The 27,966-nt window shown below is 43.1% G+C and overlaps 1 protein-coding gene across 1 annotated transcript in view; it reads right to left on the reverse strand.

Moving 5' to 3' along the window:
* Positions 1 to 2,544: 2,544 nt before the first annotated feature.
* Positions 2,545 to 27,966, reverse strand: part of QRFPR (pyroglutamylated RFamide peptide receptor) — a 49,716-nt gene continuing 24,294 nt past the window's right edge. The window contains exons 2-6 of the mRNA XM_084625651.1: positions 18,246 to 18,404; positions 17,816 to 17,877; positions 15,572 to 15,807; positions 10,675 to 10,772; positions 2,545 to 3,702 (exon numbers count right to left, since the gene is read on the reverse strand). Coding sequence (XP_084481777.1) covers positions 3,299 to 3,702; positions 10,675 to 10,772; positions 15,572 to 15,807; positions 17,816 to 17,877; positions 18,246 to 18,404 — 959 coding nt within the window. The 3' untranslated portion in view covers positions 2,545 to 3,298. The remainder of the gene's footprint in view (positions 3,703 to 10,674; positions 10,773 to 15,571; positions 15,808 to 17,815; positions 17,878 to 18,245; positions 18,405 to 27,966) is intronic.

Here is a 27,966-nt window from a genome sequence, read left to right on the forward strand (position 1 = left end):
TGGTATTTACGCTCTTGCACCACCATTAGGAGCATCACAATGTGAACAATGCTACAGCAGATCATTTTTACTGTAAAATTTAAACAGTGCCACATATTCAGTTCTTTATATACTATGCTTTATGATAAGAGAATAAGCAGTACACAAAGCAGCGTTCACTTGAAAATTTGACAAAATAACTATGAATATTTTTGGTTAAAGTCTGTCCTTGAATTTATCAGTGCAAGTAAACAAAAAGACTCAAGCAAAGCTACAAATAACAGGGTGCTTTTCAGTTACAGAATCTGTCAAAGAACAGACTCTCATATCACTGACCAGAAAATTTCCCCCAGTTAATGTACAGTATATGAGAACAAACTACCATCACTAAGCTGCATTCTCCAATCACAATATAAATGTACAAAAGCCTTACAGAGCAATTTCCTGCCGGTTGGAAACATGAAAACCAAAAGCTAGGATCAGGTAATCTCCTCAGACAGATGCATAAATCCAACAGACTTCAGAGGAAATTGGGCATGTATAGCCAGGGGCAGAAATTGTCCCCAAAGTTTGCCAGTAATGTTCTCTACTACTGTGTTTGTCTCTGAGCCAGATTCTGATCTCTGTTACACTGATTTACACAGTTGGAGCTCTGCTGAAATCACTATTTTATCTAACTCATACACTGGTGTAAATAAGATCAGAGTCACCTGTCTTCAAATCTGGCTTCCATTTATGAGTAAGTATGTAACTTTAAACTATCATTTTATCATTTTTGACAATTTTGTGCCCTATAAATAATAAATAGCCTTTTAAAATAGGCTCTCAAACCAGCGCTGAAATTTCTTTTCAGATGTGAAAATGTGAAAGTATTCTGATGTGAAACAGATTTAGGGTCAGATTCTCATTTACATTTAAGTTCCCTTAACAACACTGGCAGTGTAAAGGAGCCTTAAGATAGGTGTAAATTACAATGCCAGAGTAGTGGGAAGGGTCATCTCTCAGATTTGAATTCAGCTAATCACAGTTAGGGTGAGGTATGAGGTGACAATCAAAGGGCACTGAAATCTCGACCTCTTGTTCAGGGATTCCAGCTGCATCTAAACTGAAACAAAAAAATAAGCAATTTTTGGTTTTGGATCCAATTTTGAATCAATTCTGGTGTAATCATATCAGAGGATAAGAATCTAAACATGCTTCTTCTCCCTGGCCCAGAAATGCAAGAAGTTCAAATTCAAAGTTCTAGTTTTCGCCCACTTCTAGTAGTTCACATTTGTACTGACTTCACATTTTCACTGTGTGCCACTTCAACCTTGTAGTTTGCTAAAAACTCGGAGTGAGTGAGTACTGGGCTATCCCTGGAGAGAAAGCAATCCATTTAGGGAGTAAGGAAATGCTACACAGAAAAATAAAACTAGAAGATTCTACTTATGATTTTACTGAGAAGGGGCCTGATCCAAAGCCCACTGAAAGGAATGGAAAGACTCCTATTGACTTCAGTGGGTATTGGATCAGGCCCTGTACTCTATACAGGCCCTATAGCAGGGAGGGGGACAAACTTTTTGGCCTGAGGGCCACATCAGGGAATAGAAATTGTATGACGGGCCATGAATGCTCACAAAATTGGGGTGGGGGTGAAGGCTCTGGTTGGGGGTGTGGGCTCTGGGGTGGGGCTGGGGATGAGGAGTTTGGGGTGAAGGAGGGTGCTCTGGGCTGGGACCGAGGGTTTCGGAGGGTGGGAGGGGGATCAGGGTTGGGGCAGGGGTGCGGGAAGTACTGCGGGTTCCAGCTGTGGGTGTGGGCTCTGGGGTGGGGCTGAGGATGAGACGTTTGGGGTGCAGGAGCATGCTCTGAGCTGAGATCGAGGGGTTTGGAGAGTGGGAGGGGCGTCAGGGCTGGGGCTGGGGGTTGGGGCATGGTGCAGGCTCCAAGCAGCGCTTACCTCAAGCGTCTCCCGGAAGCAGTGGCATGTCCCTTCTCTAGCTCCTATGCAGGCACCGCCCCTGCAGCTCCCATTGGAGCACTAGAGGAGGCCACTGGAGCACATAGGAGCCAGAGCGGGGCCATGCCGCTGCTTCTGGGAGCCGCGTGGTGTGGCCCCCGACCCTGTGCCCCGGCTGGAGCGGCGGAGCGGAGCCAAGCCGCATGGTACGGCCCCGAACCCAGCACCCCAGCTGGAGCACCAGAGCAGCCCCTGACCCAGTAGCCCACCTGGCGCACCAGAGCGGGCCAAGCCACATGGTGCAGCCCTCCGGACTCAGTGGCCCTGCTGGAGCACCGCAGCAGGGCCGAGCCGCATGGTGCCCGCCGCCCGCCCCCCCACTCTGGACCCAGTGGCCCAGCTGGAGTGCTGAAGTGGGGCAAGCTCCAGACCCCGCTCCCCAGCGGGAGCTCGTGGGCCCACCCATGCCCTATAGTGATGGCATTGCTGCAGTTAATCAGGCAATGTATCTAAATTGGGACCTTAAACTAACAACTGTATTTTCGTGAGCACATCCTCCAGCTTCTACATTGTATTGATGACTTTACTGCACTTCTGTGCATTTTTCAATGAAAGTGATGCAGTTTACAGGCCAGTCCACTGTAACATTTATATTTGTATTCAGTTAATTATCCTGTGATGACAGCACATCAGTTAGACACACACAAGTAGTATATTGTTGATATCAAATTGACTTCCCTTAACAAAAGCCTTAGTATGCATACAGTGTTTAAGTCTTATTCCATACAGACGAATTCTGGCTGGCCTTTCACATACATAGCACAAGAAAAATGCATAATATACCTGATGTGTCTCAATCTTGCCTCCTCCCAGACTAATCTGCAGTCCCTTTGTCCACTGAACTGCAGCGGGCAGGCCTTGGTAGAAGTAGCATAGTCCATACGGAATCCAGACCTTCCCAGTTGTATGTGCTCACCCCATTGATTATACCTTCAGGCAATTTGCACAGTCAGCTGTACACATTCCCATGGCCAGCCAGAACACAGGCACAAAGTAAACAGAGTTGCTAATAGAAAAACAATGTTAGTTTGCCCGCATTCGGGGGTAAACCCCACAGAGCCAGAATCTGGCATAAGAAAAATATTTCTAGTAATCATAATAGAACTTGTTTTCCAAAGTTTTATTCTTAACCCCTGAAAAATATATTACTGTTTTGAAAACATATTCTAGCATTGCCATAAAACATAAAATATATTCTCTTTTCTCACTTCAATGTGCAAACTAGAAAATAAAATAAAATGGTTTGCTGAAAGATATCAAATATAGGAAGCAATTCTCTAATACTGAAAAAAAAAACCCCAACCACGGTTCATGATGCTAGTGTCCATTCTGTAATGCAGAATGCACAGTGAGTTCAGAAGCAAACAAAGCAAGTTGCCTTTTTGTATTCTTTTTTGCAGCTGGCTGATCACAGAATTTGACTTCAATGTTGCCATCACTGAATGCTTCTCTCCTGGCCTCGTCTAAAGCAGCGGGCTCTCTTTGAGAAAGACTTGCCTTTTGCTGCATCATGTTAATCCCTGAGTTTCCAAGTCGCCTGGAAGGGGATGGGTTTTCCTTGACAATACAAAAGCAAATTGCAGAGAGGAAATTTTTCTTGAAGTTCTCGTTCATAAAGGCATATACCATAGGGTTACAAATGGAATTGAAAAACCCAATGATCTGAACAATAGCAAAGATCATCTTGATTGTGACATCATCATACACACTTTCAAAATTACCTGGGAAAAAGGAAATATAGTTATATAGATACCCACACACTATCCCCACCCTTGCAGGTCAGAAGTTCTTGTTCAGCTTCAAGAAAAAGTTATGAGATGTTTTATCCATTTTAATAATGGGTTTTGACCAGAAAGCAAAACAAAATACAGTCGTATAAAGATAGTCTGAAAACTGCAATTTATGAATTGTAAAATTAACAGACAGCTGAATGACACAAAGCTACCAGTCAGTTACATACATTGTTTATTTAAATGCCATTATCCCCCATGTTCTATCTTCACTTCAGATTTGTAAACACTGTTTTTGTCACCAAACACGTCCTCTGCCTTTTTTACAGCTCACACAGTGGGAAACTAGCTCTCTTCTCTGTACTCACACACTTTGGGTCCAATCCAGGCTACATATAAGCAGGTAATGCTCTAGCCATTTAAAATAAATAGCAATCAACATGCGTATTTATAGAGAACTTCACATTTTTAAAGCACTTGACATAGTCGCTGGCAGTGTGGCCTAAAAGAGAGTGCACTGTATTGGGACTAACAAGAGCTGGGTGCTATTCCCAGCTCTGCCACTGGCCTGCTGGGTAAATCTCTGTACTTCAGTTTCCCCCTTTGTAAAATGGAGATAACGATACTGACTCCTTTGTAAAGTGCTTTGAGATCAACAGATGAAAAGCACTATAAAAGCAAGCTATCATTAGCTGAGTAAATATTAGCCCCGTTTTACAGACAGGGGAAAGGAAGAAAGGGGAAGTGACAAGCCATGCAATGAATCAGTAGCAGAGCTGGGATTACAATTTGAAACCAACTCACAATCCTGTGCTTAACTCACCAAGCCTCACTTTTGTCCACCAGGAATTGAATTCATTTCAGAGTCTCATCTCTGGTCAGTGTAGAAGCAGAGTTTCGGCTTCAAGGAATGGGTGACCTGTACTTTATATAAACATGCATGTCCTGTTGCATGCACAAAATCTCCTTAAGGAATGGATTACTGTCTGGCTGTAACTAACCACATTGGTCAAATCAGGATACAGCTTTAAAATACAGTATTTACTGATAATCTCAGTCAGTCACATGCTGCATCAATACAGAAATTCAGGAAGTATATAAGTACAGTTCACACTGAAATGGATGTAATCAGACCAGTGTTTGATGACAGTTACAGAGCACAGGAAACCAGCTTCCTCCGTCAAGTGGAAACATTGGCCCAACATAATTTTTTCTCAAAAAGAAAAGGAGTACTTGTGGCACCTTAGAGACTAACCAAGGTGCCACAAGTCTCTAAGGTGCCCCAAGTCCTCCTTTTCTTTTTGCGAATACAGACTAACGCGGCTGCTACTCTGAAACCTGTGTGTATATAATAAAATCTAAACTTTCCACAGTATGCATCTGATGAAGTGAGCTGTAGCTCACGAAAGCTTATGCTCTAATAAATTGGTTAGTCTCTAAGGTGCCACAAGTCCTCCTTTTCTTTTTGCGAATACAGACTAACACGGCTGCTACTCTGAAACCTGTCATAATTTTTTCTGTTTCTCTCTCTCTCCATTCATACACATTTGTAAGAACATGCAAGTGTACATGCCCCTATAAACTCTTTTCTCACCTATTATTTCTCATCTGGCTCTCACCCCAATTTCTGAATATTCAGTGTCAGAAAATATTAAAAAGTGACTTTCCTCTTTCAATTCTAGAAATAGGGTCTACGTACTACAAGTTTACAGTGGAAGGTGACAGGTGGGGGTTTTTTGTTTCTTGCTTTGTTTTGTTCAACAATAAAGCAGTTTGATCAGAGAGGTGTCCAAGTAGCAGAGAGTGATTAGTGACAAGGAGAGAAGTAAAAAGAAAAGGAGGACTTGTGGCACCTTAGAGACTAATCAATTTATTTGAGCATAAGCTTTCGTGAGCTACAGCTCACTTAAGGTACAGGCTAATAGTTCCAAAAAAAGTGATTTTATATAATGTATGAATGGCTTTGGTTGTAGTGAATTGTGTGTTTTCAACCGATTAATCAATGTAGTGAGGAAGAGAAATGCATCAGCCCCTTTGCTCTGTGCTGATACTTAGTTGCTAGTGTTTTAAAGGAGACCCTTGGTGTCTGAAGCACGTAGAAGCAAAGAAGGACTGCAGTAGTCAGGATCCACAATTTGGTTTGAAATTTCTATGAGACAGCTGTGGCAGCAGCCAAAAATAACTTAGGACAAAACCCACAGGTAGTCTCTGATTTGCACTGAGGATGTCTTAGCAGCAAAGCAGCTCTGTAGTATACTCTGGCATTGCACTGTCTGCAGAACCAGTTCTGACAGCTGCAGACCCTTCATGTCCAGGGTGAGAGGAGCCCCCACAGGGAGACAGAGTACCGTGAGCAGTGCTTGAATAGTCCTGCTGGAATATTCAGGGTCATTGTTCTGGCACTGTCTGCGGGAGCTGGAAGGTGCTATGGCACTTCCAGTATTTCCAGTACTTGCATTCTGCCACTTCTTGAGCACAGCACTCACATGCTGACTATGAGTGCTTGTTCTTTGCTCCTCCTCCACACACCATAAAAGGAGAGAGTGTGAGAAAGGCAAGCCTAAGAGGGGCCTCCTAGACCCCGGGCACAAGAATAGATTTGCGGCTGCCAACTCCCTATCTTGTGAGATTTGACTCGGGCTTGAGAAGAAGCAACAGTAGGAAGGAGACATTTTAAATTCAGATTTGGGAGCGGGTGTCAGTGTCTTCCTCATTTGATACCAGTTGTCTTAATTGCTGTCCCCAGTTGGGGACTGTGATGGGGCAAAGAGGCCCCACATTCACAGAAAAGGGGTAAAGGAGAGTCTATGGGCCCAGGTAGCCTCACCTCACTATACCTGCAGCCATTGCCAAACCTGGAGAGGAAATAAAGGAGAGAGGCTGACTCAGTTCAGGGCTGAAAGAGCTAGTAATGATGAGAATGAGAGTATAGATATCTGTGAGAGGAAAAGAAAATACACTGAAGAAAACAATGGGATATTGAACAGGTGGGAGGAAGATGAAACAGGTACCAAGAAGTCACCTGCTACAAGACAGTCCCAACAAAGAAAGTAACAGAACACCACTAGCCATCACCTTCAGCCCCCAACAAAAACCTCTCCAGCACATCATCAAGGATCTACAACCTATCCTGAAGGACGATCCCTCACTCTCACAGACCTTGGGAGACAGGCCAGTCCTTGCTTACAGACAGCCCCCCCAACCTGAAGCAAATACTCGCCAGCAACTACACACCACACAACAAACATTTCATATGGGGGAAAGGTGATATGTCAGTCGAGTGGAAGCATGCAGTTACTGTTACAGCAAGGAAACCAGGCAAGCTGAGATCTTGACCTGATGCACACAGGCAAATTGCCCTTGCAGCATGCTTGGGTAAAAGCATGGAAACAGTGGTAACTGAGAGGTTGGTGCGAGACGTAGAGAGAAGTAGACTCATAAATAGCTCATAAAGTGTGTTTAGGAGGGGAAGGCGTGTGATTGACCACACTGTAAGGCTAGAAGCGGAAACAAAAAAGTATGAAAATTAAATTTCCACTAAATGCATCCGATGAAGTGAGCTGTAGCTCACAAAAGCTTATGCTCAAATAAATTGGTTAGTCTCTAAGATGCCACAAGTACTCCTTTTCTTTTTGCAAATACAGACTAACACGGCTGCTACTCTGAAACCTAAATTTACGATAGTAACTTTTCTGGATATTGAAACAGCTTATGGAATATTCTGGAGAGAGGGTTTACTTCATAAAGTGGCTGCCATGGGTATAAAAGGAAGGAAGTCTAGGTGGATAAGGGATTTCTTAAGTAAGAAAACGATGCAGGTGTGAGTAGGAAAAGCCTACTCCAATATATGTACACTAACAAATGGCACTCCACAGGGTGATCATGATGAATGATCTTCCAAAAGAGGTAAGTGCAGGAATAGGCATCACTTTATTTGCTGATGATTTTGCCACAGGCGTCACAGACACCTGGAAAGGGCTGCTAAAAGAGTAAATGAAGCACTAAGGACAGGTGCAGAATGGAAAAACGTGAGGCTTTAAATTCTAAATTGACAAAACTAAGGGAATGATATTCACTAAAAGTAAAATTTTAAAAGATTATAAGTCATATCTATATGGATAGCAAACAAGTACAGTTAAAAGCTACAGATTTTTAGGCGTGATATTTGATAGCACGCTTACTTGGAAGAATCATATTGGAAGTACTTCTCGAACCTCCTGGTGAGTGGATAAGAGAGTATTTGTGATGTTATATAGAACTCCAATAAGACCAATTGTTCAGCACAGGTACCAGGCTTTTGGTTCAGCCTCAGAAATGAATTTGAGAAAGCTTGACTCAGTCCAAGCTCTGGGGTTGCAAATTGCTCGTGGTGCCTTCCTCGCAGCACCGCTGTGTGGAATGTAGATAGCTGCCGGTGAACTGTCCATTGCTTTAAGAATAAAGCTTTTAGACTTAACCTTTTGGGTTAAAGTCATTGGAAACTGTGAAGATGAAAACGCCAAACTAATATAGGATGAATGCTGGGAATTAAGTGGGCAATGTGTAGGGCAAAAACTCAGAATGCCTTATGTAAGCAAGGTTAAAGTGTGGACAAAAGATCTTGGTGCAAGCAAAGACCTAAAAGAGATTAAAATCTATAACTTTGGGAAAATATATTACGATTGGAAAAGGAGCGTTACATGTGCAAGCTATAGCAAATGAATACATTGGTGGTAAATGGGAATGCTACTGTCCAATATATACTCATTGCTACAAAGATGTAAGAACAGGAAAAATGGAAACAGCTTTCTGTATTCCTGCACTCAGAGTCAAGCAAACTGCACAACTATCAAATTTTATAGCTGTTTTGACAGCTGCATTGGCAGGGATAATGCTGGCATTAAATAGGTTCATAGATGTGCACCCAGATGCTACAGTCATCTTCTCTGATTCCTTTTCTGGACTACTTGCAATCAGCAATGGCTCTTCAGAGAGCAGAAATGATATTCTGAATGAAATATTACTGTTAACAATAGATTTGATGTAGTTGGGTGTAATCATAGTAATAGCATGGATCCCAGCGCACACAGGGTAGTGGGCAATTACCGGGCTGACAAAATAGCAAAAAAATTGCTGTTGAAAATGAGTAAATTGATTTAGAGAGCCCTTTAAATAAACTAGAGGTTAAAAATCTAATTAAAATGAGTTGAGAAGAATGGCAAGAACTATGGGCAAAAGAAACAAAGGAGAATATGCCCAAGAGTAAAATATGCTGATATACTCCAAGGCCCTGAGAGATAGAGTGTAGTGACTATTTAGAATTGTAACTGGCCATTGTAGATTAAATAGTAATTTATTTCTAACAAACAAACAAAGACAGATTATGTGGGATGTGCAAGGTCCAGGAAACAGATGATCATCTCCTTTGGGAGTGCAAAGAGTGCACCATTGAAAGAGGTATTTTATATGGGGAAAAAAATAGAGGCCTTAAAGTTCAAATTTTTTCATGGAAACATCTAGTAAGAGCATCAAGAAATGAGGTCCTATTAAAAAGAATACTGAAATTCTTTCAGAATGCTATGAATTAAAAGTGAAAGCCTTTAATTTTTAATTACCTATGGTGTCCAGTGCTTGGGGATCATAGACTCACCAAGTAAGTCTGCTTCACCATAAAACACAAGAAGAAGATGACAAAGTTGTTAAAGGCTGGCTGAAGCTTTCCACTCCCCCCCAACCCAGCTGAACTGGTTTTGACTGCATGCATAAACTTGCCAAAGAGATTCACAGTGAATCTTAGAGGAGAGTTATATCCTACATCAGACATGGTACAGTTTCCTGGAACGATAGTCCATAATATTTTTTTAAAGAAAAAAAATTGTTTTATTTGATCCACTAGGCATGGTCTGTGTACTTTCATCATCATTTATAACACAAGCCAGCTTTTCCTGGTCACATCTTAGGGCTAAAAGTATATCTTCCAAAAAGGCATGTTTTCTTCAACACAGATTTTTTTTCCTTTGAGTCAGTTTTTCAGTTCATTTAAGGGTGGGGGTTTTACCCTTTTTTAGTTTGTTTGGTTGTTGTTTTTTTAATAAATATAGCTACATTTCTAAATGATTGTTTTGAAACAATGGGCAAAATGAACTATTTCAACTTTTTTGGGGAGAAAAATCTTTTTTCCCCCCAGATGAAACTATTTGCTGAATTCCACTTAAATTCACAAATAGATTTGGTGCCCCCAAAGAAGCATTTTCCAGCAAATTTACTATCTATGAAAAAAATAAAAAAATAAACCATACAGGTCTACTCTGTATCTCTCAGCTACAAGATGGGTCGCTCATACTATACCTGAGAAGAGGTTTCTGCTAGATAATTATATTTACAGTGTAAGCTGCAGCTATGTCTCTCTGCCACTCAGAGACCCCTCCCACCCTGGTCAAATAATCTGTTGATTATGAGCATGTACATCTATCACATTGGTTCTCACAGCCTGTGGGCCTCATGTAGCCCAATTAGCACACAACTGCAGCCCAGCTATGTGCTAAAAAAAATCCGGGTCCCAGCTGCCTGAGCCCACACAGTGGAGTCCGGGATTTGGGTCCTGGTTGCCCGGCCCCATGCCCAGGGCTCTACTCCTGTCCCCACTCTGTGGACGGGTCTGTGGGTGGGGGGTGCTGGGCATAATGGTCTGTGGCAGGTTGGGGGCGCTGTGGTTCTCAACCTGCAGCCCACATAACACATTGTAGGCTGCATATGCGGCCTACAACGACAAATAAGTTGAAAACCACTGTTCTATCACAAGAGAGTGTTTATTATTCCAGATTTAAAAGCACATATTCACCTTAGCTGGCCATGCGTGCTTTAAACAATTTAATGCTGCAGTAGCACTAGAGTTTGATACAATATCAGTGATTCCATTACTAAAAAGAAAAAGAAACACTCAAAAGGAAATGCTTTAATTTAAGAAGTGTGGTAGGTACTCACTGTATTCTATCATCATGTGAATCACATGGAAAGGGGCCCAGCAGACTGCAAATAAAACCACCACCATCACCATCATAATGATTGCTCGCTTCTTCTTCCTGAAATTACACTAAGGTAGTTTTTACAGAATAACTTTGAGTAAACTGTTGATTAGTACAAGTGACACAGGGTCTGCTTCTAAAGGTATTTAGTTGCCCAGAGATGCAGATAGGCACTTAATGGAATTTTCAAAAGTGCCCACTTGCTTAAGCCTCCTTGAAATCATTGAACCATATCAAATAAGTAATAAATAACAGCAGCAATGTAATATTTTCCTAACTCAGGATCCAATTTGAAATGCAAAATCTACTTACCTTCATGCAATTGCACTAATAAACTCTGTCATTTACTTATTCAGCTCTAAATATTTGGACAGGCAAGTATTTGTTGGTGCATTGAAATGCAGTTTTTTCCCAAGTAGATACTTATGAGCACACACAGACTTTGAAAGATTTTCAAAAGTGACTAGTCATTGAGTGTCTCAATTTTTGGATGCCCAATTTGCAAAACCTTAAATGGGTCTGACTTTCAAAAGGTGGAGGCTCAGTACTTTCTGAAAAATCAGGTCTCTTCTGGGGGTCTGAAGTTGGGCACTCATAAACTGAGGTACTGTGACCCCAAGAAACCCTCAATGCCAACTGGCAGAGGGCTCCCTTCCCCCCATACTCTAACTCACATCAGGCCTGACACATTCATTGCCACAACACGCTGTTATCACAATATATATCCCAAAAGTGTCATGTAAGATATCCTACATAAACTGGTGACACACTAGTCCTGAAAATAATTGTGTGATATATGTCTGGGTTGTGCATAATGAGTTATAGATGTGTGCTGGAAATATGGTCTTAAAATGTGTTTGGGAGGCAAAACATAAAACCAGCCTGTTCTAAACAAAGAATATGTATTTTCCTGTCTGAATGTCTTGGTTACAGGCAACAAACAATGAAAGTACTTTTACATTTAAGGTAAACAAACCCATCAAGCTAAACAAGCTGGGTAGGAAAACACAATCACAGTGAGGGATAGAAATAGCACCCCAGGAAGCCTTTCTGGGTCTAGAGGAAGAGACAATGGACTTTGAGGAAGACAAGGGGAGCAAAAAGACCATTTAGTTTTCCATAACTGAGAGGATGATAGGGGACAGCACCCTTTGAGCCTATGAAAGCTGGGTCATCTTGGCCTGAAAGACAAGAGCTGCTGGAAACTTGATGTAAGTGCAAAACCTGCTTAGACAAAGATTGTAACTTGCTAAAATTGAGTGTCAGTCCCTAGAAAGAGTGTTTTGTTTTATTTCTAACCATACCTATCACTTAAATATCTATTCTTTATTATTAAACTAATTTGTTTTTATTACAAAACCATCTCAGTGCTGTGTATTAATAGTGGAAGGCAAGTCCTCAGCTAACCTAACATGCTGGTGCATGCACTGTCTCTTTGGTGGTAGTGAACTCAATAACTTCGGTGAGTGTCCAGTAAGAGGGACTGGACAGTACAGGGTGATGTCTCTGTGGACCTCAGGAAATGGGGTTTGGAAAGCAAGATTTGGACTGGCAGAGTCCAAAAGTGTTCTCTGGCAAGACAGACAAGCTATTATGTCAGGGAACTGAGGCAGAGCAATACCACAGTTGTGTGTGTCCTGAGCTAGAAGTCACAGGTAGCGTACTCTGGACAGGGTTTTCACACAACATGCTGGTTGACTAAGGTTCACACTTCAAGCACTGGTAACTTAGATTTGTAAGTGATTCAGAGAAGGCATTGTTAGGGAGATTGGCATGCTGTATGGAAAAAGGGTAGAACTCCTGGCTTTGGGAAGTTTTACCTAAAGTGTACTTAGAGTGCGAAGGTCTGGAAGGCATTTTAAAATTTGGTGTATTGAATTGCATTCTAGCAGAAATTCTTGTGGGAAGTAATGTACTAACTATGTCTAAAGCTATTAATATAGTAACCTGCAGTAAAAATGAATGGTGCTCTGTAGTTCTAGAAAGGAATTGTAAAGACAGAGAAACAGCTCAGGGGAAAGGGACATCCTTGGCCCGACTTATCAGACAGACACAGGGACTCTCCAAGGACAAGTGGGACAGAGCCACTCCCAGTCCCAGTGGAGTAGGCTCCGATCAGAGCTAACAGCAGGAATTTGCACCAGAGTAGAGAGCAGACCCACCCCTAGATAGCATGAGACCTATCCTTGGGGGAACCCCGGTTAGGGGAAACAGAGAAAGGTTTTTTGAAGAGGAGGGAAGGATGTATACAGAAAGTCCTATGGGGAAAATTAAAAATCCTGGAAAGCTTTACAAGCAACTGATTGTGCCTGTTAAGCATTGCAAGAAGCTAATGACATTACCCCACAATTGTCCTTTTGCAGGTCACTTGGGGACTCGGAAGACTTATGAAAGGTTGAAAAGGAACTTTTATTGGCCAGATATGAGATGGGAGACTATTGCAGGTCTTGTGATTTATGTCCAAAGTCCAAGGACCTGCAGGGTCTCAAAAAACTCCCATTCGGCCCTTACCTGTGATCAAGGAGGCATTTCTTAAGGTGGCAATGGATACTGTGGGCCCTATGCCCCAGCCAACCCAAAGGAAAACAAAATATATTTTGGTGATAGAAGGGCTCCTGGGTCACAGGTACCCAAAACATGAGTCACTGTTGAAAATCTTGGTCCAAAGTTTCTGATTGGGGCTGAAGTTAAGGTGCCCAGACACGACATGATATATTAAAAACATGGACGGATCATTCTATGTAGCTGTTTCAGACATATATGTAAGTATGTGGTATTTAATAATTTAACAGCTTTTACTTAACACTTTTAATGTAAAAGGTAAGTATTTAAGTTATGGTAAGCAATGTAGAGAATATTGAATTTTAAAAATCAATTTTGTTGTTATAGCTGTTCAAGCAAGTCTAATTCTGATACCTAGAGATAGAGAAACTTCTCAAAAATCCATGATATATCAAAAAGCAAGGATCTTTTCCTGGGACCTGGAATATTGACTGTGTCTGTAATGTCTCATTACTCTGTCAGTGTCCAACATGGATAAGGAGCTGGATGGAACCTCATTGCCTAATAATTTTTGCTCCTATAGGATAGTGTTTGGAGGAATGGGGTCTGCACCATCTGTTAGGGGTACATGCCCTGCTTTCACCAAAACACTTTGCAGGCTCAGAGTATGCCTGGAATCATCATTATTTATGAACTCCCATAAAACATTATTACCGCCAGGTGTTACGAACCCAATATAAATTTCTATCACTTGAGCTAAAGTAGCAACTCTATTGGCGGACAGAAGTAGTAGAACCTTATCCTCTACGTGGAGGAGTCACTAGCTGGGCTTTGGCACACACTTTACAAGCATGGTACATTACTATTTCGTTCAGTTTTGCAACTTCATTGTCATCCTCATCCTCATTTTGATTGATGTTAGCCACTTGATTGAGCAATCTTTTCTCTTTAAGCTGCTACTTATTATTCTCCTTGGATTCAGTATTTAATGTGGTACTATCCTGTTTTCTGTGCATGTATTGCTAGAAGTTGCCATCACACCAGGAAACAAACTTGCCAAATTAAAGAAAAACTACAGTGTAATATATAGAGTAGGATAATTGCTACACTAAATTACAAAGAAGTGTAAATAACGATACCATTTTGATGCCTACTTCTTAATTATTCATTTTTTAAATTGCATTTCAAACACAAAGTTTCCATCTGGATGGTCTCATGAGGCAGAAAAAAACTGAGGGCATTTAGATCTTTTTAGAAACTGCCCAATTAAAATGTATCAAATTAGTTTTCAGGTAAGTTCCGATTCTTTTTTAATATACTACTTTCATTTTTAAAAGGCTGATAGAACAGTGGTTATAGACACACAAATAATGAACTCACCTTAGAAAACTTTTGATATTATTGATCTTATTCCAGGTGGATTCTAAAAGGAACTGCATTTGATCACTCCCAATCTGCCTCAGGAACTGCTTCTTCCTCCCAACTCATGACCTGCATTTTTAAAAGTGTAAATTTTAGGTGCACAATGTGGCACACCTGAAAAGGGTTCAATTTTCAGATTGGGTGCTTAGCACTATTTGAAAATCAGGCCCTTTGTCTCAAATTGGGCACCAAATATCAAGGGCCCTACCAAATTCACAGCCATGAAAAAAACGTCACAGACCACGAAATCTGGTCTCCCCCCATGGAATCTGGTCTATTGTGTGACTTTATACAATACAGATTTCAAGGGGGAGACCAGTGTTTCTTAAATTGGGAGTCCTGACCCAAAAGGGAGTTGCAAGGGGATCGCAAGGTTATGTTAGGGGCATCACGGTATTGCCACTCTTACTTCTACGTTGCCTTTAGGGCTGGGCAGCTGAAGAGCGCCCAGCTCTGAAGGCAGCGCCCCACCAGAAGCAGCGCAGAAGTAAGGGTGGCAAACCCATACCATGCCACCTTACTTCTGTGCTGCTGCTGGCAGTGGCTCTGCCTTCAGAGCTGGGCTCCCGGCCAGCAGCTGCCGCTTTCCAGCTGCCCAGCTCTGAAGGCAGCGCCGCCAGCGGCACAGAAGTAAGGGTAGCAGTACTGCAACCCCCCCTACAATAACCTTGTTACCCCCCACAACTCCTTTTTGGGTCAGGACCCCTACAATTGTAACACAGAGAAATTTCAGATTTAAATAGCTGAAATAATGAAATTTACAATTTTAAAAATCCTGTGCCTGTGAATTTGACCAAAATGGACGGTGAATTTGGTAGGGTCCTAGTCATTAGTCACTTTTGAAAATCTTGTCCGTAACTTTTCTTCTTTCCAGTCCCCAGATTTGCTTTTCAAGACTGAAAGTTCTAATTCTTTGGTTTTACATTACAAACCTTGATATTTTAGACATTTCATTCCCATGAATGGTTTGAAGAACTGAAGCATCTCCCACTCGTTTCTTAATCCAGAGTTCATAACCAATCTTACTGTACAACAGAAGCATCAGCATCAGTGGAAGAAGGAAGAGTATGACAAGAATGAAGGTGGTATATATCTTTTGGTGAACAGCACTGGTCCACTCTTCCAAGCAGCAAACATACTCTTTTTCATACAGAAAATCATATTTAATCTATAACAAATGAAATAGAAATGAGTCACTTTAATAAGGACCCTAACTATGAAGAGTGTCACATGTTCTAAAGCCCCTTGCTTTATAGCAGGAATTCAGTAGAGACACCTTTCTAGTGAGACTATTCTTCTAATGCATTTTCCATGTAAAGGGTTGCATTCACCATAGTTTATGCAGGGTAAAAACTGTACTTCCTCTCTGCAGCGAAGGGATTGCCTTCCAGGAAGAGCAAGAGGTGTTTTAACTGACACCCTCCTTCAGGGTTTATGCTGGGGAGGGCAGTGTCAGTTTCTCCTGGAGGCAGCTGCTAAGATGTGCTGAAACAATGTGCTGTTTGGGCTGTTTTCAGGTTGTGCTGGCCATCTTGGCCAATACAACAGGAATTGAACTGGGGTCCTCCAGAGCCAAACATGAGTCTGTACAGCTTGAGCTAAAAAGATACAGTGTTTTCTAGCTAGGGCTGTAGTGGGCTCATGTTTTCTGTGGATCAGGTACACTGGCTCTGTGTGTACCACTGGTCAAAGTCAGGTTGATTTACATTACCACAAAGGAAGCATCAGCCTGCCCCAAATGTATTATTTTAATTTTTCTCTACAACTGGGGTTGGGGCAAGGACTGTTTTTCAATAGCACATATCACACTTTTAAAGTGGCTAACGTAACATTAATAAGTAGTAGTAATATTAATAGTTAATACAAATCAATAAGTTAATGACAAATATAAAACACAGAACTAAATAGTGGATGAAAGAGAAACAGTGCAGCCAATTTATTTAGCCTTCCAAGAGACTTTTGATAAATAACCTCATTTGAGGTAATTTATCAAAAGCTTCTTGGAAGGCTAAAAAAAAGCCAAACATATCTAAAAACATTGTTTAACCCTGGCATTTTTTAATATATATATAATTTAAATGCCAATTTGGTCGGCACATCCATTTTCATGTGAACAAAAGGTACAGCTGCATATTTAACCATGTGATCTGGTCCCTGATCCTGCAACTAAATCCACATAAGCAGCCCGCTCCCCCTGCCACGCACACAGAATCCTACTGAAGTCAGCCCGACCCTGCACTGGTGCAAGGCATCTGCCCAGGTGGATCAGACTGCAGGGTCAGGGCTTTGGTTTGCATGCATAAATGCAAGTATCTGTACACAGTTGTACAGTTGTAATTATGGAGGCTGACTGAAAACTTCTCAAACTTAAATCAGTTACAGAACAAATTTGTCTTGTCAGCCAACAAACAAGGATTTCCGAAAAAATAACTGTCCACACACACACACACACACACACAGCTTGTAACCAAGAGTACATAGCTCGTCTGTATAGACTACTGTGACTCTTTCTCCAACACCAATATGCCAAGTTACACTTTTTAAAGGATTTTTTAAAAATCCAGACTCCCGAATAGCTGCTTCTAACAGTTAATGAAGGTTTTGAATGGAGTAACCGTTGCTTAAAATGTAATAGCTATGGAAAAATATTTATAGGAACATGCCATGTCACGTAAAGATATTCATTTTCAAAGTCCCAAGCTATTTTGTGTCATTGCTGATAAAAAGCAATGGGAAGGTGCAGTGCAAGGCACAGATGCAACTCTTCATCTTCAAGATAGGGAGAGAAGCACAACTACAAGTAGGCACTGTAGTATGGAAAGCCATCACAAGGTTACAGGGAGGCAATCCAAATGCCCCAGGTGCCAAATTCAGCCCACACCCTGAAGTAAAGGCTTTCCAAAATTGCACACAATCCTTTGCCAGTGACAATATTAAAAGTGTGTCTCCATTTTCTCTTTTTACAATGCGGGCCCAGAAAGTCAGATTACAAAATCAATTGCTCTATATAAGAAACACTGACTCAACATTTACAGTAGCTTGTGACCACATTCTGCGTTATCACCTCTCATAAATATTGGGAGTTTATTCAGCCTTGTTGCTGAGACCCTGCAAGAGCGAAGTCTGAAACAAGGGCTCCCTCTGAGAGTGTGATTACATTATACATCATACCATACCTCCAGTCGCTGTACATGCCACATAGGTGACCCAACAATAACTGCCAGCAACCAGACTATTCCTGTAAACAAACAAACAAACATCTTTTTAATGCTCCGCAGAACAGGGAACTTAACTTTGATTTACATTAGCGTGTTAGTTTGTGAAAAAACAAAATCCGGCTTTTGAGGCAAGCAGATTGAGAAAGTTGTGGATGGTGTTAATTTTAAAAAAGGGGATAGAGGTGAAGTAGAAAGGCAAGGGATGGCATGGACAGTATTTCTGAGCTGCTTCATGTAATATGGCTAGACTCAGCTGTAAATCTGTACCATTGCACAGATCAATACCTTCTCTACTATGCAAACCTCCCACACCAGTTACACACAACAAAATCATTCAACCTGCCAATGATGTGTGTTATATGAATACTGGAGTTGCCTATGATCTTACCCAGCATCGTGAAAGCTCTTCTGTTGGTGTACTGCCATTTCATTTTTAACGGATGCACAATTCCCTGATGCCTTTCCACAGCAATGAAGGTCATCGTGAGAATCTCCGCAACAATAGCAGCAGATTGAACAAATGGTACCATCTTGCAAGCAAATGCACCTGTAATGATTAAAAAGTAAAGTATGTAATCATTGAGGTTAGTTAAAATAATAAGCTCAGGGAGTCAATAAAGTGATATCAAGAACAAACTAACCTGTCTTCCTCCGATACATTTATTTCAATACCTAGACTTCTAGGAAGCTCCTTTCAAGTGCTTGTCACATATGGCCCCCTGTATTTCTATAATACTGTATTTAGAACTATTCAAGATTCTCCCCTTTCATACAATTTAAAGATGAAAAAGACCTCTTATGTCATCTTGCCCAGCTCCAATTTAACAATTTAAGACTCTTCCCTACTATTTTATTAGGGTTTTGTTCAGTCTACTTTTAAATACCCCATGTTACATGATATAATCATTTCCCTTGGGAGGTTGTTTTGCAGTCTCATCTATCTATCAGGTAGTTTTTCCTGGTATTCATCTGAATTTTTCCTTTTCTTGATCATCTCATTACTTCTAGTTATATCCCCAGTTATTCTCTTCCCTCCTAAGTGTTTATATCCTCCAAAATATTCATAGCCTTAGGTGGTCCTTTTAGGCACCATTTAGCCAATCTGTGCACTTTTCACTCTTTTAAAAGTTCTCTCATAAATCAACACCTTAACTATTTTGCACTTTTCTAACCTTATTCCTATTTGTCAAGATATTTTGTTAGCAAGACTGTCAGCAATATTCCAATTCCAAAACGTTCACATGGAGATTCCTGCCACAAGACATTATGCTTCTGTAGAGTTGGCCCCAAACAATCATACTTTGTTTTTTTATTGCTGCTCTAACTCATCGCAAATGTATATTTAATTTGCAGCCTAGTATTATTTAGTCATTCTGAAGTATTGATTTTTAAGTATCTCCCAAGATAATAGCTGTAGTTTGGATTATTCTTTCCCAAATGTATTCTCTTATATTAACCTGTTTCCAAACTGAATCTTGTCATTTTCTGTCCAATATTTCTAATCCTGATGTCATTTTAGATTCTTCCATGTCTAGAATAATTTGTGAATTTAATCAGTAATTGCCCTATTCCCTTTACTAGATTATTAATAAAGATTTTTTGCAAACTGTACCCAGAGTAGGGTGAGCAGGTGTCCGGTTTTTGACAGGAACACCTGGTGGAAAAGAGACCCTGGCGGCTCTGGTCAGCACCACCGACCACGCCATTAAAGGTCTGGTCAGCAGTGCTAAGGCAGGCTAGTCCCTATGTGGCCTGGCAATGCACTGTGCCCCCGAAGCAGCCAGCATGTCCAGCTCCTAGGAGCGGGGGCCCCAAGCACCGACTCTGCTCTCCATTGGGTAGTTCCCAGCCAATGGGAGGTGGAGGGGGCCAGTGCCTGTGGGCAAGAGCAGCACACGGAGCCTCCTGCCCTCCACCGCCACCTACTAGTGCTGGACCAGCTGGTCGCTTCCAGGGCGCAGCACAGTGCCAGGACTGGTAGGCAGCCTGCCTTAGCCCTGCTGCACCGCTGACTGGGAGCTGCCCGAGCACCCCAACCTGCTGCCCCAGCCCTGAGCTCCCCCTCAACCCAGAGTCCCTTCCTGCACCCCAAAGCCCTCATCCCTAGCCCCACCCCAGAGCCCGCACCCACAGCCAGCCCAGAGTCCCCTCCCACACCCTGAACACCTCATCCCTGGCCCCAACCCAGAGCCCTCACCGCCTGCTGCATCCCAACCCCCACTCCCCCCCCCCCCGCCTAGAGCCTTCTCCTGCATCCCAAACCACCCAGCCCCAGCCCCAGCCCAGAGCCCGCACCCCCAACCGGAACCCTCACCCCTCCCACACCCCAGCCCTGCCCTGCCCTGCCCAAGCCCAGTGAAAGTGAGTGCGGGTGGGGGAGAGCAAGTCAGTGAGGGAGGGAGAATGTAGTGAGCTGGGAGCGGGGCCTTGGTGAAGGGATGGGATAGGGGGCAGGGCCTCAGTAAAGGGGAGCGGCTAGGGTGTTCAGTTTTGTGCAATTAGAAAGTTTGCAACCCTAACCCAGAGGCAGTCCCAATAAAGCCAAAAAGTCGTATGGGTGAAACTGAGAACATTATTTCTTTCCCTATATAGTCGATTTGTTTGAAAATTAAGTTTAAAAAGTGTTTAGGCGCACATTACACAAACAATGAAATGCAGAAAACAAGGGGGGGAACCCAAGAAATCAAACCAAGGCTCAATCCTGCCCTCTGCTGTACAAAGTGGTGATGGGAACAGGTATGGGGAAACTTCCCTGAATGTGACCAGCAGGATATGCTGCCATCACAGCACATAGGAATGAGGAAGGATGGAAACCCAGTTTAAGCACCAGCGTGTACACCATGGGCTTGCTACTGCTCATTGATTTCAACTGGCACAAATTCCTTTGAGTACAGTGTTGTAGGAGTAAGATCCAAAGGCATGTTGGTCAAGAGTTAGGGTATATGGCCCAAATAATCCTCAAAGGTTATTAAAGCACCTAATTCCCACGTAGGCAGATGGCAAGTACATCAGGGACAGCTCAGAGGAGTAGCAAAATGTACCTCACAGTACAATACCCAGATATCCACATGCAGTCTTAGCCTGGCCAGCAGGAACCACATGGAAGAAGATCCACTGGGTTGCATCTATCCATTGTTCTGCTGGGCAGGGAAGGATTTGTACTACTAGATATTTTACTGAATGGCTACAAACAGCAGGATAAGGCCCCTGTGAAACATAAGGACAACCTGATGACAACCATGACTCATAATAAAATATCAACCACTTCTTCCTACACTTTCTTGAATGTCTACCGCAAATCCTTAACGAGATTGATCCAATAGGTCACTAAACAATACCTCTTTATGTCCAGTGCAGCATGGGAGATAACATGCACTCCTGTAGTTGCATTATATCTGCTCTGCAAAATTGGTATATTTACCTCCTCAGTAAAGTAATAAAAATAACCCCTAACACTGTTGCTAAGTGAAAAAATAAGCAGGTAAAAATTATACCACATAAACCTGGGTTGTCTTTGAAAAATCAGCATCTTAGTGTCAGAAAGCTAAAGGCAAAATGATGTAGGGCCTGATTCAAATCCCAGTGAATCAAAGGGAATGTTTTCATTGACTTCAATGGGCTTTGGATCAGACTACCAAAGAGGGTGAGGATGGGATGTACATGGATAAAGCAAAAATTAATGCAATTGAAGCCAATGGAGTGAAAACTAGTATGTTAATAATTCACAACAGAAAAGCCCAAATTGTTCTATTTCACTTGTAACAAAAAACAAAACACTGTCATATGTTGTTCCTCATAGTCTATAAAACAGACTTAAGGCATATAATAGTTCCCGTTTAAATCATGCAATTTTTAATAAGTCCACTTGAGCAAACATTATACTCAAGATTTCTAGAGATATCAATGTACTATGCTTTTTTAAGGTAATAAAGGGAAAGTGTAATATGAGTAATGAGTCTATGATTTTTAGTGATACTGTAAATACTCTACTGGAAGTTTCATGTTTATTTGACAACCAGTCCAACCTGGCCAAGAGTGGGAAAAATAATTTAGATAATTGTCATCCACACCCCCTCCAACTCCCATCTCTTTTGGTTTTTGCCTACCTACAGTAGTTTACAACATGCCTTACTAAGAGAGGGCACCTCTGTCCATGCCCCTTTAACTGAGACCTGGAGTAGGGAATGAGGCTCCAGAAATTCCTGACCCTTCACCTTTCCTTAGGGTCAAGAATCTGGGCCTGCAGCAGAGCTAGTCTCCAGGCCAGCTTCATCATACAGCAGGCCGCAGTCAGCTGCCTGATTAGGCATGCCACCTGATTAGCTGGAGGGGCTCAATGTTCATGCTGACCACTGCACCTGCTCCTGTGTTACCTGGTTCCTGCTGCTCCTGCCTTGCATCCAACCTTCCCTCTGTCCTGCCCTTGCCTTGAGTCCCTCCTTGCCTGCTACCCTGCTTGCTCCAGTTCCTTACTTCCAGTTTGTCCATTGGCTCTGGCTTCTGACTGCGGACTCTGAATTGACCCATGGCTCTGGTATCCAGTTCCTGTCCTCTGTCTTGACCCTGGTTTGGCTTTGGTATTAGCTTGACTCTTGGCTCCAGCTTCCAACTACTGACTCTGGCTCTGACCCTAGACCTAGGCCTTGGTTCCTGGTGTCTGCTCTGACCCCTAGACCTGGCGCCTTCTCTGCCCTTGTCTTGGTCACCTGACACTTACAGATAATGGAGTCCTTGTCTCTTTGGGGCCATCTGCATGAAATTACCCAACTAACTGTCCATGAGCCAAATAATTGTGTTAAAAACAAGACTTAAAAAGAAACTGGAAAGAAAATGGCGGTCAAGGAAAACATAACATCTCTAGACTGATACTTCTCGTGAGCTAAATAAGGCATCTCCACTTTCCTACAGAAACTTGAAACAAAAGGTTTAAGCCCTCTTCTGAATTTAATTTGCATACCAAATTGATTGGAATGGCAACAGATGATTGGAATCACATGGCATGCATTCTGATTACCTGAGTGGTTGAAAATGTAACAAAAGCCGTTCTCACTCTTGTTATAAGAAAAAAGTTAGGAGATGCATTTTTGGCAAGTTTCTAGGAGCTACCATAAAAAGTTCTTTAAAAATTGAACTATTCCAATCTCCCTGCAGTCCATGTGGTCACCTTGGCCAAGGGCTCTCCCAATACCAACATTTCTTTTGTATTAATGTTATTGTATTGCATGAGGGCTGGTCTCCTTACTGTTACTTATTGAATTTTTAAATGATGACCCTGTATAAAAGGCACCATACTTGTCTACTTTTGAAATTATTGAGTGCTCTTGTGTGCCATTTGGGAGATACTGTAGCACATTTCAGTGACTTTTTAGTAAGTGAATAATCTTTAATTTGTACAGGAGCACTCTGCACTATGAGGCAACATCTTTTGGAAATACAAAATGCTTAGAATGGAAGGGCTTGATCCAAAACCCAGTTTTTCAACTGACATCAGTGGCCAAGCAGAGAGCACGCACTCACATATGGGACCAAGTTCCGCCATGGAGTGAGCCAATAACATCAGTGGGGTCCACACATGAAAGGCTATCTTTGGTCCATAGGTCCTAGAGTACGAGACAGACACCTACCTAGAGAATCTATCTTTTCTCCAGGGGAGCAGCAATTCAATATAGTTTTGTCACACATTCTCATATAACCAAATCGATTTACAAAATGAATTTAAAAAAAACCATAGAGAACATTAAAAGACCATCTAACAAGACTGAAGTTCTTTTCTCAGCTGGCTGCTATTCAGCTCTCTTTTGAAAAAAAGAAAATCACATATTTGCCAATAAGACATTGATGTTCTCTTTTGCCTCAGCAGTCATTTATAATTTATGCCTCCTGCCCACTCTGCTTGTCTGTCTCATGGTAGTTTGAGTCCTTTTACGGAAATACATCCAACACTCTTTACAGAGCCCATCACTGCAAGGTTGGCCTGAGGCTGTAGTGCCAACCACTAGCAGAGAAGAGGAAACACAACAGAGGGAGATAAAACATTGTATTTAATCATGGAGCTTCTCTCCTTTGGCCAGTTTACAGCAAGGTAACGTGAGAGCTTTCCTCAGCTTAGTTCAAGGGGAACAGTTGCCAAACGCAGGCCCACTTTAGCCAAAGGGCCCAAAATAAGCAGTTAACTCTCCACCCCAGTGGAAAGGGGGAACTGACAGAGACCTGATCACCACACCCTGATTCTGCTCTGCCCAACCTGCAGGGGGGCAGCTTTAAGTGACACAGCTGGCAAAAGACCTTCCACATGCAGAGAATCACTTCCTTCTCTCCCTTGCCTCCCCTCACTTGACACACCTCATGCCGGGGGGCACAGCTCCAGCAGAGAAAGCAGCAGGTGGGGGAGCTGGCAGAGGTGGCAACAGAGCCACCTCCACCAGCTTTATACCAAACCTCCTACATAGGGGGCTTCATCAGGGAGTTTTTCCAGCTCGTTTAAGTTCACTTTGTGCTATACAAGCAGACTTAGAGGGCTGAAGACCATGGCTGGCCCTCTGTCTCTGGCAAGAAGCACATTCCTCCGGTGTAACTAAGCACGCAGTTTCTAGGCTATTCATGCCTCCTGGTTCTATCATTTCCCTGAACAGAGAAAAGAGAAGAAGAATGCTTCCTCTTTCTCTCAGAGAGTCCCTAGGGTGTCCCTTTACTGTCTATACACCTGCCTTGATATCAGGTGGGAATCTTCTTCTGGCTGGCAGCAGAGCAGCTTCTCCAGAGCACAGCAGAGCAGGACCTTTGCCCGGCTCTCTTTGATGGAAGTTAAATCATTCCCTGACTGACTTCAGGCATGTCCTCTCCCTTATTGCTGTATCCCTGGGCTACTTCCTACCTTGCCGTCTCTCCCTGGCAGTGACAGGCACAGGCACCGACTCCACGGTGCTCCAGGGCTGGAGTACCCGGGAGGGGGGAGGGGAATGTGGGGGTGTAACGAGGCTGGTTCTGGCGGGACCCAATGGAGAGTGCCAATTCAGGACAAACTGCTTCAAGCAGGGCAGTTACAGCCCAAGGCTGGGGTTTTTCCACCTCTAAGGCAAACCAAACCAGACAGACACAGAGGACTTTGGTTTTACCCCACTGGCTAACCACAAGTCACACAAGCAATTCCCTTAGACACTCCAGTTTCCCAGTATCACCACCAGTGCCACTCATTATGGGGACAGATGGTTATGAAAACCAATACCCCAGGAAAAGAAAAAAGGTTCTCTCGATCCCAAAGGATCAAGCCCCAGACCCAGGGCAATATACAAATCAGATCTTACCCACAAATCACACTGTTGTCAGTCCTTTAGAATCTACAATCTAAAGGTTTATTCATAAAAGGAAAAAGATACAGATGAGAGCTAGAATTGGTTAAATGGAATCAATTACACACAGTAATGGCAAAGTTCTTGGTTCAGGCTTGCAGCAGTGGTAGAATAAACTGCAGGTTCAAATCAAGTCTCTGGAGTACATCCACAGCTGGGATGGGTCTTTCAGTCCTTGGTTCAAAGCTTCAGTGTAGCAAAGTCCCTCCAAAGGTAAGAGGCAGAACTGAAGACAAGATGGAGGAGCTGCAGCAGCTTTTCATATTCTCTTGCCATGTTGTCTTTCTTTCTTTGTTCCAAAGACAAGCTTACCATCACATGGCCTGGAAAAACCTCAGAGTTCTGTCCATAGGCACGTCCCTGCATACCTTGCTGAGTCCCAAGGCATGTCTGCCTTCTCTCAATGGGTCAATTAATGGTCCTTAATGGGCCATCAAGCAGGTGAGGCAGAGCTGACACCAACTTGTCTGGGTGTCACCCAGAAGCATAGCATAAGTTTGAAATACAGACAGTAGAGAGCCAATATTCATAACTTTAACTACAAAAATGATACACACATATAGACAGCATAATCATAATCAGCAAACCATAACCTTGTCTTAGACATCTCATTTGACCCCCTTTATACAAGATTTGGTGCCACTACAGGACCTTGGTTGCAACAATGCTGTATATGGTCGCAGTTCAAGTCAATAACGTCACAGCGGGTGCTTAGCACCCACTGGCAGCCACCTTCTCCCCCTCCTCCCCAGCTGTTTCCCAGCATGCAGGAGGCCCTGGGAGGAGGGGGGACAGGGCACGCTCAGGGGACAGGGTGGAACTGAGTGTGAAGAGGCAGGACAGGGATGGGGACTTGGGAGAAGGGGTGGGGCCAGGGCCTGGGGCAGAGCGGGGATGGGAATAAGTGAGATGGGGGTGGGGATTTGGGGTAAAAGGGCAGGTAAGGCTGGGACCTGGGGCAGAGTGGGGAGGTTAAGCACCCCCCGGGCCTGAAGGAAGCTGGTGCCTATGATGACCGGAGCTTCTTTCTCTCTGTAGTCCCCCTCTACTTTATACAGGCCTTGCCTGTTCCTGGCCAGCTGTGCTTCCTCTTTAATTTCCCTTCATTACTTCCTGACTCCCCATTCAGGTGCAGATTAGGTGATTATTTGGCTCAGCTAGCCACCTTAACCCCTTCAGGCTGTACACCCCTTCAGGCTGTACACCCCGTCACAGGTGGCCATCAAGAAGTGGGTTGCTATAACCAGCTGGAGCTGGCTACTCCAGACTGCTATGGGTGTATAGCTAACCAGTTTGGTGTTGGAAAGTCAACTGTGAGCAAGGGGCTAGCAGAGGTTTCTGAGGCAATCTGTCATGTGATTTACCCAAAACTGGCTGGCATAAACAAAATATCCCAGAAGTAATTGCTGCTTTTGAGAGAATGGGATTTCTAAACTGCACCAGGGCTACTGATGGGATGTATGTGCCCATAGTTTGCCCTCCTCTAGCAGCATCTGAGTTTATAAACTGCAAAGGGTACCACTCCATTATTATATAGGCCCCTGTGGACCACAGAGGCTGATTTATGGATGCCAATGTGGGCTGCACTGGAAAAGTTCATGATGCCAGTGTTTTCCGATGATTGGGAATCTACATACATGGACAGGCTGGGACAGTATTGCCACCAAACGACATTGTCATAAATGGAGCTACTGTCCCCAGTGTTATTCTGACATACCCACTTTTGTGCTATCCTGGATTCTAGGATCAGAATTCTAGGATCAGATTCTAGGATCAGAAGGTTACTGTCCCAGCTGACCAGGCTGTCATGATTCACTGGTGGCTCAGTGCTTAGCTCAGTACCCAGCACCTGGTCAAACTCCTCATAAAATAGAGAGGGTGATGGGGAGTTCCCAGAGGTGCAGTTCTCATCCCTGGCTTTCCAGTAATCACTCTTGAGCAACTTAATCCACTCCCTGCACTGGCCACCAGCCCAATGAATCCCCAACCCTGCCAGCTTCTTCACTATTTCTTTGTATATGTGGTCATCCCTGTAACTCTTATTGAAGTCAAACTGTTTGATCACCTCACACCAGAGATTAATCAAAATCTGACTGTGTTCTGATGACCACCTAGCTGTGCATTTGGCAAAGCACTTCTTTGTGGCAGTGGCTATTACAAATGCAGGAGAAGATTCATTCTGCTTGCAGTTCAGCAGTCAGAATAAAAAGAAAGGGTTAAACACTGAGTAGCTGTACTTGAACCAGAAGCTAGACCTAACCCCCAGCAGGATTCACAAACAAGGCATTCCACCACATATGTTGCAGTCAGAACCCAACTTGGTAAACATGATCCAAGCACAACTAACCCCACACAAAGAAACAGGAGATGCCCCTCTTATAACTTTTTACCCAGGTTCAAGGATGTGGGAAACCCAGGTTCAATTCAAACCTCTGAATAATATGAAGCAGTGATATGAACTTGGATCTCACACTTCCTAACAGAGTGTCCTAGCCACTGGAGTATTCTGGGCTGGGTGTCTCTTGTTGAAGCTTGTCCACTGTGTATACATAAATGTTACATTCCAGGGTGCAATCCAGACCAATGGGGGCTGTGTCACCACCTGCCCTACAACCTGGGGTGCCTCACAATGCTTTGCCGTTGTAGCTCCAAGCTGGGCCACTCACAAACAGCCTGCCAATGTGTAAGTCACACTCTGAATATCTGAGTATAGCTGCAGCCCTGATCCAGCAGCTCTGACCCCAGCAGCCTGTCAGCAAC

Source organism: Lepidochelys olivacea (assembly GCF_965140295.1).
Source record: "Lepidochelys olivacea isolate rLepOli2 genome assembly, chromosome: 4".
Taxonomy (NCBI): Eukaryota; Metazoa; Chordata; order Testudines; family Cheloniidae; genus Lepidochelys; species Lepidochelys olivacea.